The sequence below is a fragment of the Lonchura striata genome, chromosome 31 (assembly GCF_050655825.1).
Source record: "Lonchura striata isolate lonStrDom1 chromosome 31, ASM5065582v1, whole genome shotgun sequence".
NCBI lineage: Eukaryota > Metazoa > Chordata > Aves > Passeriformes > Estrildidae > Lonchura > Lonchura striata.
Genome location: NC_140733.1, coordinates 6,809,021 through 6,827,947, shown reverse-complemented (window position 1 = coordinate 6,827,947; position 18,927 = coordinate 6,809,021). Strand labels below are relative to the sequence as shown.

The 18,927-nt window shown below is 63.3% G+C and overlaps 3 protein-coding genes and 1 long non-coding RNA gene across 5 annotated transcripts; 1 reads left to right on the top strand and 3 right to left on the bottom strand.

The window, feature by feature from the left end:
- Positions 1-27: 27 nt before the first annotated feature.
- Positions 28-5,129, bottom strand: LOC146764829 (syntaxin-5-like). Of its 2 annotated transcripts, XM_085563567.1 has the most exons (10): positions 4,829-5,116; positions 4,520-4,593; positions 4,048-4,103; positions 3,658-3,728; positions 3,463-3,579; positions 2,987-3,043; positions 2,381-2,456; positions 1,810-1,910; positions 1,602-1,723; positions 28-1,098 (listed from the first exon to the last, which is right to left on the bottom strand). In XM_085563567.1, the coding sequence occupies exons 1-10, from the start codon at positions 5,003-5,005 to the stop codon at positions 939-941; spliced, it is 1,011 nt and encodes a 336-aa protein (XP_085419693.1). In that variant the 5' UTR covers positions 5,006-5,116; the 3' UTR covers positions 28-938. The 2 variants fall into 2 exon arrangements, with proteins under 2 accessions (XP_085419693.1, XP_085419694.1); XM_085563568.1 differs by lacking the exon at positions 3,463-3,579 and having other exon boundaries at positions 4,829-5,129.
- Positions 5,130-5,797: 668 nt separating this feature from the next.
- Positions 5,798-6,297, bottom strand: LOC110478823 (uncharacterized). The gene is made up of 2 exons (XR_002466820.3): positions 6,125-6,297; positions 5,798-6,044 (listed from the first exon to the last, which is right to left on the bottom strand). It is a non-coding gene; the product is annotated as an uncharacterized LOC110478823 (long non-coding RNA).
- A 358-nt stretch (positions 6,298-6,655) lies between these two features.
- On the bottom strand, positions 6,656-10,566 carry NAA40 (N-alpha-acetyltransferase 40, NatD catalytic subunit; the record flags this gene model as incomplete). The annotated part of the gene is made up of 7 exons (XM_085563649.1): positions 6,656-6,925; positions 8,046-8,123; positions 8,899-8,982; positions 9,333-9,491; positions 10,057-10,152; positions 10,233-10,285; positions 10,372-10,566. Coding segments are annotated over 7 exons (801 nt in total), but the record flags the coding sequence as incomplete, so codon positions are not given.
- A 2,626-nt stretch (positions 10,567-13,192) lies between these two features.
- LOC110478851 (REST corepressor 2) lies at positions 13,193-18,667 on the top strand. Its single transcript, XM_085564012.1, has 12 exons — positions 13,193-13,337; positions 13,700-13,756; positions 13,846-13,926; positions 14,233-14,285; positions 15,114-15,275; positions 15,644-15,768; positions 16,302-16,371; positions 16,844-17,038; positions 17,116-17,193; positions 17,290-17,347; positions 17,428-17,615; positions 18,383-18,667. Exons 1-12 carry the CDS (start codon positions 13,220-13,222, stop codon positions 18,596-18,598), a joined length of 1,401 nt encoding a protein of 466 aa, XP_085420138.1. The 5' UTR covers positions 13,193-13,219; the 3' UTR covers positions 18,599-18,667.
- Positions 18,668-18,927: the final 260 nt, after the last annotated feature.

Here is an 18,927-nt window from a genome sequence, read left to right as displayed (position 1 = left end):
CGGGAGGAAAAAAACCACCAGGAGGAATCTGGGGGGGCCAGGGTTTATTGGGGGGTCCCGGGGGGGCTGCAGCCGCCCCAAAGGCTCCCCAAGAGGTCCGGGGCAGCCCCCAGACCCCTCCCTGGCGATCCCAAGGCTTTACCGGGTGGGGGGGGGGGCTCCTATTCCCACGGGGGCTCTGCAGCCCCCCCACCCCCCCCTCCGGTAATTTAATGGGGTCCCCAGGCCCCTTTTGGGGGTCGGCAGCCCTCCAAGAGGGACCCCAAGCGCTCCCATGGGGTCCCAAGGCTTTGACCTGAGGGGGTCCCACCACAGCCCCCCCCCCAGATTTGTGAGGAGCTCCACCCCCCCCCTACTTTTGGGGGTCCCGGGGCTCCCATGGGGGTCTTGCACCCCCCACCTGGGGGGTCTGTGGGGTTCACAGATTCCCCCAACCCCGGGGGTCTCACAGCTTCCATCGCTTGGGGGTCCTGCAGCCCCCTCAGAGATCCCCCCCGGATCTCCCGGGGTCCCCCCAAACCCCTTTTTGGGGGTCCTCGGCTCTGTGGGGGTCCCCAGCCCCTTTTTGGGGGTCCCGTGGTCCTTGGGGAGGGGTCCCAGAGCAGTGCCAGGATCCCCAACCCCCACCTGGGAGGGGAAAGGGGGGTCCTGGGGGGTTTTGGGGGCACTGGGGGGGTTTTGGGGGACCCCGGGGGAATTTTCGGGGGACTCGGGGGGGGGTTTTGGGGGTCCTGGAGGAGTTTTGGGAGGTCCTGGGAGGGTCCCAGGAGGGTGTTGGCAACTCCCGGGAGTTTTGGGGGTCCGGGGGGTGTTTTTGGGAGATCCTGGGGGGTTTTTTGGGGGGATCCCGGGGGGGTTTTGGGGTCCCCCAGCCCCGTGTCCGTGTGCAGCCCCGCGGGGCCGAGTCCGAGCGGGAATTTGGGGGAAACGCCGCGGGGTCAGGCCAGGAAGACGACGAAGATGATGAAGAAGAGGAGGAGCAGGAGGAAGACCTTGAGCAGCAGCCAGCGGTTGGCCGAGACCGACTGGAAATATTTGAGGATTTCCCCGTGGGCGGCCTCCACGTTCAGCTGCGCGTCCTCCACGCTCGAGTCGATCCTGGGCACGGCGGGGCAGAATTGGGGGGAAATCGGGGGAAAAAGGACAGGGAAATGGGGGGAAAATCACAGGGAAATGGGGGGAAAAGTACAGGGAAATTGGGGAAAATCACAGGGAAATTATGGGGAAAATGACAAAAAAAATTGGGGAAATCACAGGGAAATTGGGGGGAAATTAAAAGGGATATTGAGGAGAATTGGGTGGAAAAATTAGAGGAAAATTGAGGGATTCGGGGGGAAATTGGGGGAAAACTTCAGGGAAATTGGGGGGAAATCACAGGGAAATTAATGGGATATTGAGAGGGAAATTTGGGGGCTCAGAGAGATGAATTTGGGGGCTCAGGGAAGGGAATTTGGAGGACTCAAAGTGGGAATTTTGGGGGTTCAGGGAAAGGAATTTTGGGGTTCAGGGAGGGGAATTTGGGGGAACTCAGGGAGGGGAATTTGGAGGACTCAAAGAGGGAAATGTGGGCTTTCAGGGACGGAATTTTGGGGATTTTTCACCTCTGGATGGTCTCCTCCTGCTCCTTGACCATGTGTGCGAGCTGCTGGAAGATGGAGCCCAGCTCCACGATGGTGGACTCGATGCTGTGCATGGTGTCGGCGCGGCTCTGGATGTACGAGTCCTGCGGGAGGGGAGGCTGTGGGGCTGCCCCAAAATCCCAAAATCCCCCAAATCCCCTTCTCCCGGGGTTTTCCTGGGGCTCCAAACCTGCTCATCCAGCAGCTGCAGCTGCTGGCTCGTCCTGCCGTCCATCTCGATGGCCACGGCCCCCGGGCGCTGCGGCTCGGGCTGGAGCACGGCCGGGCTGCCTGCGGAGCGGCCCCGAAACCCGCTTTTATCTCCCAAATTCCATCTGAATTCCAAAAAATCCCCATCTCCCACCCGGAATTCCATAGAAATCCCCATCTCCCACCCAGAGATCTGCTTTTATCGCCCAAATTCCAGTCGGAATTCCAAAAAATCCCCATCTCCCACCCGGAATTCCAAAAAATCCCCATCTCCCACCCAGAATTCCACTTTTATCACCCAAATTCCATCTGAATTCCAAAAAATCCCCATCTCCCACCCGGAATTCCATAGAAATCCCCATCTCCCACCTAGAATTCTGCTTTTATCACCCAAATTCCCTCTGAATTCCATAAAATTCCCATCTCCCACCCAGAATTCCCCTTTTATCACCTGTAATTCCCCCAAAATTCCACAAAATTCCCATTTCCCACCCAGAACCCCCCCCAAAATTCCCTTTCCCCCCCGGAATTCCCAGGAATTCCCGGCTCACCGAGGTTGTTGGCGGCCAGGGCGGAGACGGGGGCGCGGGAGAAATGTTCCCGACGGCTGCGCTGCTGCTTCAGGTTCTGGGGCAAAACCAGGGGAAAATGGGGAAAAAAGTGAGGGAAAATGGGGAAAAAGGTGGGAGAAAATGGGGGGGAAATGTGGAGAAAATGGGGGGAAAAATGAGGGGGAGAAAGAGCAAAGAAAGGGGGAAAATATGGGGAGAGAAGAGAAAAATGGGGAGAAATTGGGAAAATGTGGAATAAGGAGAAGAACAGAATTGGAGAAAGAGAAGAAAAAGTGAGAAAGCAGCAGAAAAGTGAAAAAAAGAAAAGTGAAGGAAAAGGAAAAATCAGGAGCAGAAAAAAGCGGGAAAAGGATAAAAAATTGTAACAACAAGAACAAGAAAAAAAATGAGAAATGAGCAAAAAGGTAAAAATGGGAAAAGAGAAAGGAGAAAAAAGGAAGAGGAAAAGGAAAAAAGAGGGAAAGGAAAAAAGAGGGAAAGGAAAAAAGAGGGAAAGGAAAAAAGAGGGAAAGGAAAAAAGAGGGAAAGGAAAAAAGAGAGAAAGGAAAAAAGAGGGAAAGGAAAAGCTGCAGCAGCCCCGCTCACCTCTGTCCGCACCTCCAGCACCGATTTGAAGTCGTTGGACATCGAGGCCAGTTTGGACTGGGGAGGGAGGGTGGGGGGTCACTGGGGGGTCCCTGAGCTCCCAAAACCCCCCAAAAAATCCCCCAAACACCCTCCAAAGCCGCCCCAAAAAATCCCCCAAAAAACCCCCAAAACCTCCCAAAGGCCCCCCAAAAACACCCCAAAAACCCCCAAAACCCACCCAAAACCCCCATACCTCCCAAAAAAACCCCAAAACCCGCCAAAACTCCTCTAAAACCCTCAAAAGTCCTAAAACCCCCCCCAAAACCCCAAAACCTCCCAAAACCCCCCCCAAAGAAAACCCCAAAATCCAAAACCACCCCCAAAAAAACCCCCAAAAACCCATAGGAACCCCCTAAAAAACCCACCCAAAAATCCCCCAAACCCCCCCAAGAGTCCGAAAATCCCCCCAAAATCCCCCGAAGCCCCCGGCCCACCTGCAGGGAGAGCAGGACGCCGCTGGAGTGGCTCTGCAGGTGCCGCCCGCCGGGGCCGCGCCGCGCCCGCAGCAGCTCCTGCAGCGCCGCGATCTGCGCGTTCAGGCTGCCCATGTCCTGGGGGGCACGGGGGTCAGGGGCACCCCAAAACCCCCCCACAAAAACCCCCCAAAACCCCCCGACCCCCACCCGCACCTGTTTGATGATGTAGGTCAGCTCCTCGATCTCCACGGATTTGTCGTCGAACAGCGACTTGCGCTTGGCCACTGCGGGGGGGTCAGCGGGGTCACAGAGACCCCAAATCCCCCCAGGACCCCCCAAATCCCCCAGAGACCCCCCCAAATCCCCCCTGAGACCCCCTAAATCCCCCCTGACACCCCAAATCCCCCCTGAGCCCTCCCAACTCCCCCGTGAGCCCCCAAATCCCCCCTGACCCCCCCAAAGCCCCCCAGAGACCCCCAAATCCCCCCAGGACACCCCCAAATCCCCCCTGACCCCCCCAAAGCCCCCCAGAGACCCCCAAATCCCCCCAGGACACCCCCAAAGCCCCCCAAAGCCCCCCGGACCCCCAAGCCCCCCGCTCACGCAGGGTCAGCTTCTCCAGCTTGGCGAAGGTGTTGCTCAGGTCCTTCCCGATGCGCCTGGGGGGAGGGGGGGGCAGGGATTGGGGGGGGTCTGCAGACCCCCGCCCCAATTCCTCGGGACCCCCACCCACATCTGGGGACCCCCACCCCAATTCCCAGAGATCCTGACCCCAAATTCTTGGAGACCCCCACCCCAGTTCCTGCTGATCCTGACCCGCCATACCCGGGGACCCCCACCCCAATTTCTGGGGATTCCAACCCCCAATTCCTGGAGACCCCCACCCCAATTCCTGGAGATTCCAACCTCCAGTTCTCAGGAACCCCCACTCCAATTCCTGGAGACCCCCACCCCAATTCGGGCTAATCCTGACCCGCCGTACCTGGGGACCGCCACCCCAATTCCCGGGGATCCCGAGCCCCGATTCCTGGGGGACCCCAACCCCGAATTCCCGGGTTCCCAGCCCCCTCCTCACTTTGCCATCAGGCTGAACTCGCTGCGCGGCCGCCCCGGCCCGGGCCCGGCCCTGCCCGCCGGGAGCCCCCGGTCCTGGGGGGGAACCGGGGAAAACGGGGATCAGGGGGGAGCCCCGGGATGGGGGGGGTGGGGGTTTGGGGAGACCCCCGGTAATTCCCAGGGGGTTTGGGGAGAGCCCCGGTAATTCCCGGGGGATCTGGGGAGACCCCCGGTAATTCCCGGGGGGTTTGGGGAGACCCCCGGTAATTCCCAGGGGGTTTGGGGAGACCCCCCGGTAATTCCCGGGGGGTTTGGGTGCCGGGGTCACCTGGCGGCCCTGCAGCGATTGGCAGGCGGAGAGGAACTCCTGGGTCCTGTCGCGACACGACATGACGTCGGCGGGCGGCGGCTCCGGGGGCGCGGGAGGCGCCGCCGCCGCCCGGGGAGGCGCCGGGGCCGCGCCCGGTTCGCGCTGCCTAGGCCCGAGCCGGCGGCGCGCCTGCATCGGGGCTCATCGCCTGCCCTGGGACACCGGCGGCACCGGTTACCGGCGGCGGAACGGGGCGCGCCGGGAGCCCCCCGCGAACCGGCGCCGCCCCGGAGCCCCCGAGGGGTCCCGGTGCCGCCCCTCCCCCCTCACCGCGGGCTCGGCCGCCGCCACCGGGAGGCTCCGGCCGCGCTGACGTCACTGCCACGTCCGTTCCGCCGGAAGTGCCGCCGGCACCGGAACAGAACTCCCCGGTACTTCCGGGAGGGAACGGGGACAGGCCACGCCCCGGTGAGGGCGGGGATGGGAACCACGCCCGCTGAAACGGGGCCCGCCCACTGCAACGCCTCCCGCCGGCGGGGAATGGCGGGAACGGTATGCAAATGAGACCCCGCCCCCCAAACCGGAGCGGGAATGGCGGACACCGGGAGGGGCGGGGCCCTGCCCCCAGCAAAGAGTCCCGATTTGATTGGTGGAATTGATCTGCCCCAGCAACAGGCCCCGCCCCTAGCAACGAGCTGTGCCGCGATCTGATTGGTGGAAATGATCTGCCCTTGCATAAAGCCCCGCCCCTAGCAACGAGCTGTGCCGCAATCTGATTGGTGGAATTGATCTGCCCCCCCCAGCAACAGGCCCCGCCCCTTGCAACGAGCTGTGCCGCAATCTGATTGGTGGAATTGATCTGCCCCAGCAACAGGCCCCGCCCCCAGGAACGAGCCCCCCCCCCCCCCCCCCCCAATGGCGCCGTTCCCCGTGACGCCCCGGTGACGTCAGGGCCCGGTTCCGGTACGGCGGGACGGACACAGAGGCTCGGGCGGAATCCGCGGTTCCTTTATTGGGGCGGGGGGAGCGGGGAGGGTCCCATGGGCGGCGGCGGCGCCTCCCGCCGGTCGCGGCGCTGGTCCCGGTGCTCGCGGGGCTCCCGCAGCGGCTGGTCCCGGTGTGCGGCGGGCCCGCCTCACTCCTCGCGTTTGCGGTAGTCCTGGATGTGGCCCAGCACCCAGGCGGCGGGCCCGAAGATGGACACGAACACGGCGGCCAGGCCCAGCACGGTGTCCTGCGGGGACGGCGCCGTTAGAGCCGCGCCGGTCACCGGGGCCCGGCCCCGCCCGGGTCACCCCGCCCCCCCCCGCTCACCGCGGTGCTGACGGGGCTCAGCGCGGGCCCGGAGCGGAGCCCGCGCGGGGCCGGGCCCGGCCGGGCCGCGGCGCGCAGGACGGAGCGGGCGAGGAGGGCGGCGGGCGGCAGCATGGCGGCGGCGGCGCGCTCTGACGTCACTTCCGCCGCGCGCCGCTACGTCCCACCATGGCCACGCCCCCTCGTTAACATAATTTATTCGTAGCCGCGCGAGTTGCTGTGCTGCTCATTAGCATAGCCCCGCCTCTCCCGCGCACGGCCACGCCCCCGGCGCAAGAGCCTCAACTGAAGTTTATTTATTTATTTATTTATTTATTTATCCCGTACAAACAAAACGGCTGAAAAAAAAAAAAAGGAAAAAATAAAACAGAAATAGAAATAAAATAGAAATAGAAATAAAAGAGAAATAGAAATAAAATACAAATAGAAATAAAACAGAAATAGAAATAAAATAGAAATAGAAATAAAATGGGAAAAAAAATAGAAAGAAAAAATAAAATAAAAATAAAGAATAAAATAAAAATAAAATAAAAATAAAATACGAATCCAGCACAAAAATCCCCCTCCCCGCCCAGCGCCGCACCGCCGGCACGGGGGGGAAGGGGCGTTTGTGTCACCCGCCCCGGGGGTCCCGCCGGGCGGGCGCGGGGCTGTTTTTGGGGGGCTCAGTGGCAGCAGCCGGCGCAGGGGCCCCCCCCGGGGTGGGGGTCCCCGAACCTGGTGCTGCGGCTCAGGATCTCGTAGGAGGAATCGTCCCCGCAGCAGCCGGACACGCTGGGGGAGGTGGCGTCCACCTCGAACCTGGGGGGACACGGGGGGGACACGGGGTCACCGCCACCCCCCTGAGCCCCAAGGATCCTTCCTGACCCCCAAAAACGCCCCCTGACCCCCAGAAACCCCCCGGGACCCCCTCCTTGTCACCCTGACCCCCCCACATCACCCCCCAGGCTGGCAGTGGGAGGGGATGGGAGGGGAAAGGCTGGGGGGGGGAGCAGCACCCAAAAAAGGGTAAAAAACCCCAAAAATCAGAGGAGAAAGGGTTAAAAACCATCTGGGGAAAAGGGGTTGAAAGCCTGGGAAAATGGGTGGAAAACAAGCAAAAAATGGAAAAATGGAATAAAGGGAAATGTAAAATGTCCTTGGAAATTTGGGGTTAAAAATGCCAGATTTGGGTAACGGGAAGCAGAAAAAAAGTTGTGGAAATTGGTGGGAAAAGGGGAAAAACTTTTGGAAAAGTGGGTTAAAAAAGATGAAAAAGAAGCATGGGGGAAAATCTTGGAAAAGGGACTAAAACCTTGAAAAAAGGGTTTGTAAAATCCTCAGGAAAGGACCAAAACCCCCAAAAATGTGTTTAAAAAACTAACAGAGAGTTAAAATTATTTCTCTAAAACTAGGGAAAGAAAACATAAAATGAGCTTAAAATTCCCCCAGAAAAGGACCAAAACAACCCAAAAAATTAATATAGAACCTATAAATATAGGTTTAAAATAAATATAGAAAAGGATAAAAGCCTTGGTATAAAAAAATAGAAGGGAAAAGGGAAAAAATGTTGGAGAATTAGTTTCAAACAGCTGAAAAAAACAACTGTAAATGGGTTAAAAAACCCAAAATGGGTTTTTTAAGGATCCAAAAGGGGATCCCAAACTGACAGCAAAATGACCAAAAACAGGGAAATTTTCCCCAGAATGGCCTTCGAAAGCCCCGAATTTGGGTCCCGAGGGGGGTCCCGAGCACCCACCTCTGTCTGTGCCCCTGCCCCGCCTGCCCGCGGCGCCCGGTCACTGCAACGACAGGGTGCCACAGCTGTCACAGCTGTCCCCGGTGTCCCCCGTGTCCCCTCCCGGTGCCGGTGTTCCCGGTGTTCCCGGTGTCCCCCGGTGTCCCCGGTGTCCCCCGGTGTCCCCGGTGTCCCCGCACTCACTGCAGCGCCTCGCGGAAGAACTGCAGCGCGCCGTGGTTGTGCTTGAACACCGTCAGCATCACCTTCTTCATCTGCGTGCTGCGGGCACGGGGCGCGGGTCACCCCAAAACCGGCCGGGGGACCCCAAAACCGCCCCATGGAACCCCAAAACTGGCCAGGGAACCCCAAAACCGGCCGGGGGACCCCAAAACCGCACCAGGGAACCCCAAAAACCGGACTGGGAACCCCAAAACCGCCCCAGGGAACCCCAAAACCAGACTGGGAACCCCAAAACCAGACTGGGAACCCCAAAAACCGGACTGGGAACCCCAAAAACTGCCCTGCATCAGCTCCAAAATGCCCTGGTTTCACCCCAAAAACCAGCCCCATGGTACCCCAAAGACTGCCCCGGTTTCACTCCAAAAGCTTCCCTGGTTGGGCTCCAAACTGCCCTGGTTTCACCCCAAAAATTGCCCCAGTTTCACCCCAAAAACCGGCCTGGTAGAACCCCCAAAACTGCCCCCGTAGAACCCCCAAAACTGCCCTGCTTTGGCTCCAAGCTGCGCCGGTTTCACCCCAAAAAACCGGCCCAGTGGCATTCCCAAAACTGCCCTGGTTCACCCCAAAACACCCCCAGTTCCCCCCCAAACTGCCCCATTTCACCCAAACTCCCCCTGGTTCTGCCCCCAAACCTCCCCCAAACCCCATCACATCCCCCCCAAATGCCCCCGACACCCAGATTCCCCCAAAACCCCCTCCCTTCCCCCCAAATCCCCCCCAAACCCCCTCCATTCCCCACAACCCCTCCAGAATCCCCCAAAATCCCCATCAGTCCCCCCCAAACCCCCCCTGTTTCCCCCCAGACCCCTCTGACCTGTTGGCCACCAGCTGCAGGATCTGCAGCAGGAACTTGCCCAGCCCCCTCCTCCTCACCCGGCTCTCCAGCTGCACCTCATAGCTGCAGGAGGGACACCCCAAAAACCCCCTGAGACCGGGGAACAGACACCCCAAAACCCCTTGAGACTGAGGAACAGACACCCCAAAAACCCCCTGAGACCGGGGAACAGACACCCCAAAACCCCTTGAGACTGAGGAACAGACACCCCAAAAACCCCCTGAGACCGGGGAACAGACACCCCAAAACCCCACTGAGACCTGGGAACGGACACCCCAAAACCCCCTGAGACCGGGGAACAGACACCCCAAAACCCCCCTGAGACCATGAACAGAAACCCCAAAAACCCCCCCGAGACCCCAGGAACGGCCCCAGAGCCGCTGTGGGGTGACCCCAAATCCGAGCCCCCTCACCAGTACAGGACCTCGTCGCCGCACTCGACGTCGAAGCGGAAGTGGGAGAAGGCGACGGGGCCGTGGCCGGGCTCGCGGGCCAGCAGGTACCAGGCGCGCTCGTCCCGCAGCTCCTCCCGCTTCTCCCGCTCCTTCCAGCCCCACTCGCTCTGCTCGTAGCTGGGCACGGGAAAAACGGGGCGTGGGGGCCGGGAAACGGGGTTCGGGGGGGAAAAAATGGGGGTTTGGGTGAGGAAATGGGGGTTTGGGTGAGGAAATGGGGGTTTGGGGTGAGGAAATGGGGGTTTGGGGTGAGGAAATGGGGGTTTGGGGGGGAAAAAATGGGAGTTTGGGGGGTGGAAATGGGGTTTGGGGGGAGGAAACCAGAGGTTTTTGCCAGGGGATGTTGAGTAACAAACCCAGGGATTTGGGGGAACAAAACCCAGGTATTTGGAGGAAAAAGCCCTGGGGATTTGGGGGGAAAAACCCAGGGATTTTTGGGGAAAAAACCCCAGGGATTTGGGGGGGAAAAAACCCTGGGGATTTGGGGGGAAAAACCTCCAGGGATTTGGGGGGAAAAACTCCCAGGGATTTGGGGGAAAAAACCCCGGGGATTTGGGGTAAATCACAGCAAGAACCAAGGTGGGAAATCAAAATCACGGGCAACAAGGAAGATTGCAAGGGTTGGGGGGAAAATTCCAGCGCCGGTGATTTTGGGGCAGGAAAGTCCATCGGTGCCACTCACAGCGTCTGCATGTTGGCCTTGGTCAGCTCGAAGGCCCAGTCCAGCGTGGACGGCTCCAGGCCGGACACACGGCGGCACTCGATGGACACGTTCAGCCTGGGGACACACGGAGACACCGTGGGGACACCAGGGACACCGGGAGCAGCCTCGGGGACACCGGGAGCGGCAGCACTCACCCGTTCCTGTCGTACTTTTTGAACACCGGGAAGGCCTCGAGGGGATCTTGGAGCTGGAAGAGAGCAGAGCGCGGCCGAGGGCAGCGGGGCTGGCACCGATTCCGGCCTTTTCCGCCCCAATTCTGCTCGCCAGACTCACTTTGTTGGCGGCCTCGACCTTGGCGCAGACAGCGGCCATGGCCGCGCGCTCCTCCAGCCACCGCTGCTTCTTCTCCTTGGCCTTGCTCGACTTCCTCTGGGGAAAAAACGCACCAAAACCTTGGGAATCGGCACCAAAGCCCGGCCATCCCCGCCGGCGGGACACTCTGCCCGCCCCCGAGCCCAAAAGTTCTGCCCCAAAGTCATTAAGGAACGGCAAAAGTCATCAGCGTGGAGCTGCAGGTGAGGAGAGTGTCCCAAAAGCTTAGAGAAAAATGCGGTTTAGGGAGAAAACCAGTGTTGAGTTTTTAGTCTCTCTGTGGGGTGTTGCTGCTGGGCGATGCAGCTTGAAGGGGTTTTGCCCCAAAATCTCAGGGGTTTTAGGTGGGACAAGGAGGTGGCAGCGAGCAGCAGTCACGTAAAATTGTTCCTTTGGAGTGGCTTTCCCAAATCTGAGGAAATTGGCACTAAAAATGCGGGTGATTTCACCCAAAATGAGGGATCCTGCTGGGATCCCCGCTAAGCTCCGGTCAAAGAGATTGCTGAGCTGCAGAATCACCAAAATCAAGCGAAGTGCACCCAAAAGGAAAGAAGTGACAAGAAAAGCAGCGGGGTGGGGAGGGGCACAGGGTAAATGTCCCTCAAAAACTCATCTGTCACTGGGTTCGGGGGAATTAAAAGTGTTTTGGGGATGGAGCAGGCAGCACCTGCTGCTGGCCGGGATGTGGATGCTGAAACCTCCGCTTTAGGGTCATTCTGGGGGAAAACACGGGAATTTTGCAGCAGGCGATTGGATGGGACATCACGGGAGGAGTCTGGGGAAGCCCAGCCCCAAATCCTCCCAAAACAGCCCCAAATCCCCTCAGAAAAGCCCACATTTCGCCGTGGGAACCTCAAATGCTCACGAAAGCTTCTAAAAGCCTCACCAAAGCCTCAAGAGCCTCCGAGAGCCCAAAAAGGTCCCAATTTGCTCCCAGCAGCATCCAGAGCCCTCCCAAGAGCTCCGCATGACCTCAAACAACCCCAAAACCTCACGGCAAGTCCCGAATCTGCGCACAGGAGCCCCAATCCCCAAATCCCCCCCAAGGAGCCTGCCCAGCCTCTGAGCCGGTCCCAAACGCCGCCACGGAACCCCCCGAGGCCTCGCGGCCACCTCCCAGCCGCCGAGACGACCCCAAATCCCCTCACACGACTCCCGCGACCCCCGCGCCGACCTCCAGCCGCTCAGCGGCGCCTCGCAGGCCCCGCCCCTGCACAGTTTCCCCTCAGGCCGAGCCCCGCCGGGCGCGGCGCGGCCCCGCTCACCCCCATGATGGCGGCGGCGGCGGCTCCGGGCGGCGCGGGGGGCGCGGAGGTTCTGAGGGGGCGCGCGCGTGGGGCGCGCTATTTATACGGGGGGGGGCGGGGGGGCGGGGCGCAGAGCGCGCGAGCTCGCGGCCGGCGGCCAATGCGCAGGCGCGGAGGGGGAAAGGGGCGGGGCGAAAGGGGCGGGGGCCGCCGCGCGTGCGGGATGGGCGGGGCGGAGCGGGCGCGTGGCGGCGGCGCGGGGCGCGAAGGCGGCTCGGCGCTGATTGGCTGAGAGAGGATTGGGCGGGAAGGCGGGAGGCCACGCCCACCGCGCTGAGGGGGGCGGAGTCAAAACCCGGACCGGAGAGGTCGGAACGGGTTAAACCGGGACCGGAGAGCTCCAAACGGGTTAAACCGGGACCGGAGAGATCGGAACGGGTTAAACCGGGACCGGAGAGATTGGAACGGGTTAAACCGGGACCGGAGAGCCCGGAACGGGTTAAACCGGGACCGGAGAGCCCGGAACGGGTCAGAAACGGGACCGGAGAGATTGGAACGGGTTAAACCGGGACCGGGGAGCCCGGAACGGGTTAAACCGGGACCGGAGAGCTCAGTATGAGTTAAACCGGGACCGGAGAGCTTAGTATGGGTTAAACCGGGACCGGAGAGCTCCAAACGGGTTAAACCGGGACCGGAGAGCCCGGAACGGGTTAAACCGGGACCGGAGAGCTCCAAACGGGTTAAACCGGGACCGGAGAGATCCGAACGGGTTAAACCGGGACCGGAGAGCCCGGAACGGGTTAAACCGGGACCGGAGAGCTCCAAACGGGTTAAACCGGGACCGGAGAGCCCGGAACGGGTTAAACCGGGACCGGAGAGCCCGGAACGGGTTAAACCGGGACCGGAGAGATCCGAACGGGTTAAACCGGGACCGGAGAGCTCAGTATGGGTTAAACCGGGACCGGAGAGCCCGGAACGGGTTAAACCGGGACCGGAGAGATCGGAACGGGTTAAACCGGGACCGGAGAGATCCGAACGGGTTAAACCGGGACCGGAGAGCTCAGTATGGGTTAAACCGGGACCGGAGAGCCCGGAACGGGTTAAACCGGGACCGGAGAGATCCGAACGGGTTAAACCGGGACCGGAGAGCCCGGAACGGCCGCACAGCCCAGCCCCACATCGGCCCCGCTCCCCCCGGTGCCCCCGGTGCCCCCGGTGCCCCGAGCCCCGCGGAGGGGTACGGGGGGCGGCGGGGCCGTGCTGAGGCCGCTGGAACTACTTCGGCACCGGGAGCGGCGGCGGCGGCGCTTTGTGCGGCCCGGCGGGCTCGGGACCCCCAGCCCGGGACCCCCCCCCAAATTCCCGACCCCCCCCACCCCCCCGGCCCCGCTCCCGCCCCCCGGGCCCGCCCCGCTCCTCCCCCTCCCCGAATTCCCACGCCCCTCCCGGGACCCCCGGCTCGGGGGGATTTGGGCGGGGGGCGCCGGGGCCGAGCGGGTTCCCGAGCGGGGCCGTGCCGGGGGTCCCGGGGGGGTCCCGGGGGTCGCGGGGGTCCCGGGGCGATGCCCGCCGTGATGGAGAAGCCGGCGGCGATCCTGTCCCGCAGCCGCGCCAGGGCGGGGGGCGCCGCGGGACCCCCCCCCTCGGAGGACGAGGCCAGCGAGGACGAGCACGGCCACGGTGAGCGACCCCCCCCCCAAAAAATAACCCCCAAAAACCACCCCCGCGCCTGCGACCCCCCCCCGGGACACCCCCCGGCTGCGCCCACCGCCCCAAATAACCCGCGGGGTGCCGGGGACGGCCCCGCGCGAATTTGGGGAGGGGGCGCCCCCCCCGCGGGGTTCGGCCGGGGGGGTGGGGGTCCCGCGGGGACGTTTCGGGGGGTGGGGGGCGAACAAAGCCCCGTCCCCATTGTCCCCGGGCGCCCGCGTGGGCGCCGCTTTGTTCCCGCGGGGGAGGGGGCTCGGCCGGACCCCCGGGCCGGGGGGCTCGGGGGTCGGTGCGGACCCCCCCGGTAAAGCCCCGCGCCCCTCCCGCCGCAGACAGCATGATCCGGGTGGGGGCCGACTACCAGGCGGTGATCCCCGACTGCAAGCCAGGTACGGAGCGGCGGGGAGGGGGCCGGGGGGTCCTGGGGGGGTTTTGGGGGTCCCCCCCGGCCCGTGTGACCCCCGTGCCCCCTCCCCAGAGAGCCCCGCCCGCTACAGCAGCAAGGAGCTGAAGGGGATGCTGGTGTGGGCCCCCAACCACTGCGTGTCCGACGCCAAACGTGAGCCCCCCGACCCAAAAACGGGGGGGTCCTGCTGGGGAGGGGGCGTCCGGGGTGCCCCCCAGCCCCCGCGCCCCCCCGTGACACCCCCGATCCCCCCCATCCCCCCTTCATTCACCCCCCCTGCCCCCCAAAATCCCTTTGAGCCCCCTCCCCCCCTCCCGCCCTCCCTTTTTACCCCCTGCACTCCTCCCTGAGCCCCCCCCGACCCCCCAAAACCCACCCCTGACCCCCCAAACCCCCCGTGACCCCCCAAACCCCCCCTGACCCCCCAAACCCCACCCCTGACCCCCCAAACCCCCCCAGTGGACAGGTACATCGCCATGGCCAAGGACAAGCACGGCTACAACATCGAGCAGGTAGGGACCCCCCCCCGGGACCCCCAAACCCCCCCTGGGACCCCCAAACCCCTCCTGACCCCCATGGAGCACCCCCAGATCCCCCGGGCTGCTTCCAGACCCCCGTGACCCACCCAGGGCACCCCAAACCCCTTCTGCCCCTCCTGGAGCACCCCAAAACCCCGCCTGCCCCACCCGGGACACCCCCAAAGCCCTCCTGACCCCCCTGGACCCCCCCCAAATTCCTCCTGGGGCACCCCCAAATCCCCCCAGAGTACCCCTAAACTCCTCCAACACCCTCAGGAGCCCCCCAAACCCCTCCTGACCCCCCTGGGGCACCCCCAGATCCCCCCAGGGTGCCCCCAAACCCCCCCTGACACTCCTGGGGCACCCCCCAAACCCCCCCGACCCCCTCAGGACCCCCCCAAACCCCCCTGACCTACCTGGGAACCCCCAAAACCCCCCCTGGGACCCCCCCAAACCCCCCTGACCCAATTGGGGCACCCCCAAACCCCCCCTGACCCCCTCAGGACACCCCCAAACCCCCCCTGACCTACCTGGGACCCCCCAAAACCCCTCCTGACACCCCTGGGACCCCCCCCAAACCCCCCCTGACCCAATTGGGACCCCCCAAACCTCTCCTGACCCCCCTGGGGCACCCCCAGATCCCCCCAGGGTACCCCCAAACCCCCCCTGACCCCCTCAGGACCCCCCAAACCCCCCCTGACCCAATTGGGACCCCCCAAACCCCTCCTGACCCCCTCAGGACCCCCCAAACCCCCCCTGCCCCCCCTCAGGGAGCACCCCCGAGCCCCCCGAAGCCCCCCAAATTGGCCGCCGTGCCCGCAGGCGCTGGGCATGCTGCTGTGGCACAAGCACGATGTGGAGAAGTCGCTGGCGGACCTGGCCAACTTCACGCCCTTCCCGGACGAGTGGACGGTGGAGGACAAGGTGCTGTTCGAGCAGGCCTTCAGCTTCCACGGCAAGAGCTTCGCGCGCATCCAGCAGATGGTCAGAGACACCCCAAAACGCGCCCCAAAAACCCGGGGAGGGCGCGGGGCGGCCGTGCCGCGCGCAGAGGGCTGGGAGTTTTTTGGGGGGATTTTTTTTCGGGAATTTTTGGGGATTTCAGGGCTTTTTTGGGATTTTTCAAGGGTTTTTGGGGCGTTTTGGGCATCTTTTGGACATTTTTTGGGGATTTTTTTGGGGATTTTTTTTTGAGTTTTTTGGGGGTTTTTGGGATTTTTTTGGGGGGGCTTTTCTGGGGATTTTTGAGGAGTTTTTGGGGCTTTTTTTTGATTTTCTTTTGGTTTTTTCAAGCACCCCCTCAAATCCTCTCTGTGCCCCCAAAACCCCCCAACGCCCTGTGTGCCCCCCAGCTCCCAGACAAGCTCATCCCCAGCCTGGTTAAATATTATTATTCCTGGAAGAAAACGCGGTCCCGCACCAGCGTCATGGACCGCCAGGCCCGGCGCCTGCTGGGCCGCCGGGACCGCGACGACAGGTACGGGACCCCCAAAATCCCACCTGAGCCCCCCAAAACCTCCCCAGAAAACGCCCCCAAAACCGCCCCCCAAAACTTCCCCAAAACCACCCCAGAACCTTCCGAAAACCTCCCCGAAAACCTTCCTGAAAACCTCCCCAAGACCTTCCCAAAACCTCCCCAAAACCTCCTCACAAACCTCCCCAAAAACCTTCCAAAAAGTTCCACAAAACCTCCCCAAAACCTTCAAAAAACTTCCCCAAAACCTCCACAAGACCTTCCCAAGAACCTTCTGAAAACCTCCCCAAAAACCTTCCCAAAACCTTCCCAAAACCTCCCCAAAAACATTCCCAAAATCTTTCCACAAACGTCCCCAAAACCTTCTGGAAACCTCCCCAATAACCTTCCTAAAAACCTCCCCAAAAAACTTCCCAAAACCTCTCCTAAACCTCCCCAAAACCTCCCAAAAAACTTTCAAAAAACATCCCCAAAACCTCCCAAAACTCCCCAAATTCCCCCGAACCCCCAAACTCGGCTCCCCTCCGGCCCCGCAGCAACGACGAGACCGACGAGCAGCGCCCCAGCCCCGAGGGGGACGTGGAGCCCCCGGACCCCAAAAAAGAGGTTGGGGGGCACAGGAGGGGTTTGGGGGAGCTCGGGGAGGGGTCACAGGGTGAAATTTGGGGGGTGGGCTCGAGGCTGGGGTGATCAGGAAAGGGAGGGAATGGGGGAAACCCCCCAAATATGGAGCCAGACCCCCAAAAAACGGGGGTGAATCCCTAAAGGAGGGAGGAGCTGGGGGGAGGGGGGGTTCTAAAGAGGCTGTGGGACCCCCGAAATTTGGGGGAATCTTTGGGAATGGGGAGGAACCCCTGAAAACAACAAGGGGGAGGTGGCGGAGGGTCGGGAGACCCCCAAAATTGGGGGGAAAACCCCCAGAAACGGGACCGGGGTGGCGCCCCCTGCTGGGGGGGCGGGAGAGCAGCGGCCGGGGCGGGATGTACCAACTCCGGGGTTGGGGGGGGGGTGCTCGGGGGGTTCCCCCGGCGATAACCGCTTAAAATAACCCAACTAATGAACGAACCGAACTAATTAGCAGCCCTGCTACCCCAAGGCGGGGCCGCGCAAGGAGCCGCAGTACCGGCACCACCCCCCGGCGCGGCAGCGGCGCCGCCCGCCCCGCGGGATGCGCCTGAGCCGCGAGGACGTGGCCGAGGTGACGGCCAACCCCGACCTGGGCGCGCGGGCGCTGCGCCAGCTGGACTGCCAGCTGGTGGCCCTGAAACGGCAGGTGAGGCCCGGGGACACCCGGGGGACACTCCCGGGGACACCCCGGGACCCCCGTGAGCCCCTCGCCGATCCCCGCAGGTGCAGCGCATCAAGCAGATCAACAGCGGCCTCAGGCAGGCGCTGGACGGGGGCCTGGAGGGGCTGCGGCCGCCCGAGGTGGGTCCCCGTGTCCCCGCGGTGTCCCCACGGTGTCCCAGCAGCTCCCGGCTGCGTCCCCCCGTCCCCCCCAAGTCACCTCCGCTCACCCCCCAGGGCAGCAGCAGGTTCAGCTCGCGCTGGACGACGGACGAGCAGCTGCTGGTGGTGCAGGGTGAGTTGCCCCCTCATTAGGCTAATTGCCGCGGCCGCTCGCCGGCCCCGCGTCCCTCAGCGCCGTGTCCCTGTCCCCAGCCCTGCGCCGCTATGGCCGCGACTTCCCGGCGGTGGCGGCCGTGCTGGGCAACAAAACGGCGGCGCAGGTTCGGAGCTTCGTGCTGGGCCCCCGGCGCCGCCTCGGCCTCGAGCGGCTCCTGCAGGAGCGCCCGGGCCAGGGGGAGCCCCCCGGGGACCGCCCCGAGCCTGACGAGGAGGAGGAGGAGGTGAGGAAGGGCTGGGCAGGGCGCGGGGGCTGAGCTCGCGACTGGTCCCAGTCCTGGGCTGGGGGGTGGGACTGGGCCCAGTTCTGATCCTGGACTGGGCCCAGCACAGCGGAGGCAGTCCCGCACACCAATTAATCACTGCGCCCACCCAAATCAATCAATCAATCCATCAATCCATCAATCAATCCACCCCGATGACCCCACCGCACTCAATAAATCCATCCATCCATCGATCCATCACATCCCAATCAATGACCCCACCCCAATCAACCAATCACATCCCAATCAATCAATGACCCCACCACAATCAATCAATCACACCCCAATCAACCAATGGCCACGCCCCACCCAATCCTGGCCTCGCCCAATCCCGGCCCCGCCCACTCCAGCCCCGCCCAATCACAGCCCTGCCCACTCCAGCCCCACCCAATCCCGGCCCCGCCCACTCCAGCCCCGCCCAATCACAGCCCCGCCCAATCCCGGGCCCGCCCAATCACAGCCCCGCCGAATCCCGGCTCCGCCCAATCCCAGCCCCGCCCAATCCCGGCCCCGCCCACTCCAGCCCCGCCCAATCACAGCCCCGCCCAATCCCGGCTCCGCCCACTCCAGCCCCGCCCAATCCCGGCCCCGCCCACTCCAGCCCCGCCCAATCACGGCCCCGCCCACTCCAGCCCCGCCCAATCCCGGCCCCGCCCACTCCAGCCCCGCCCAATCACAGCCCCGCCCCACTCCAGCCCCGCCCACTCCAGCCCCGCCTCTCTCCGCAGGTGCAGATCACGGCCGTGTCCCACCTGGCCCCGCCCCCCTCGCGCCCCCCGGCCCCGCCCCCTCTGCTGCGCCCGGCCCCGCCCCCGGCCCCGCCCCCCGCGCTCCCGCGGCCGCCCCCCCCCCTGCAGCCCGGCCGGGCCCCGCCCCCGCTGCTCCGCCCCGGCCCCGCCCCCCGGCCCCGCCCCCCCGCCGCGGGCCACGCCCCGCCCCGCTGAGCGCCCCCTGCCGGGCCGGAGGACCGGGGGGCCCGGGGGTCCCGTCTGCAATAAAAGTATTTTACTACAGCGGCTGCGAGTCCTGGGGCACTGGGAGCACTGGGCTGGACTGGGACCGGTCCCAGTCTGGACTGGGAGCACTGGTTCATACTGGGAGCACTGGTCCAGACTGGGAGCACTGGTCCGGACTGGGAGCACTGGTTCATACTGGGACCACTGGTTCGTACTGGGAGCACTGGTTCACACTGGGAGCACTGGTTCGTACTGGGAGCACTGGTTCGTACTGGGAGCACTGGTCCAGACTGCGAGCACTGGTCCAGACTGGGAAC

Coding starts and splice junctions, on each gene's coding strand:
- LOC110478851 (XM_085564012.1), top strand. CDS start 13,220: ATGCCCGCCGTGATGGAGAAGCCGGCGGCGATCCTGTCCCGCAGCCGC. Junction 15,769..16,301: donor CGCCGGGACCGCGACGACAG/GTACGGGACCCC, acceptor CCGGCCCCGCAG/CAACGACGAGACCGACGAGC. Junction 17,039..17,115: donor TGGTGGCCCTGAAACGGCAG/GTGAGGCCCGGG, acceptor CGATCCCCGCAG/GTGCAGCGCATCAAGCAGAT.
- LOC146764829 (XM_085563567.1), bottom strand. CDS start 5,005: ATGCAGGCGCGCCGCCGGCTCGGGCCTAGGCAGCGCGAACCGGGCGCG. Junction 1,724..1,809: donor TGCAGCTGCTGGATGAGCAG/GTTTGGAGCCCC, acceptor CCCCTCCCGCAG/GACTCGTACATCCAGAGCCG. Junction 1,099..1,601: donor CAGGAGGAGACCATCCAGAG/GTGAAAAATCCC, acceptor CGCCGTGCCCAG/GATCGACTCGAGCGTGGAGG.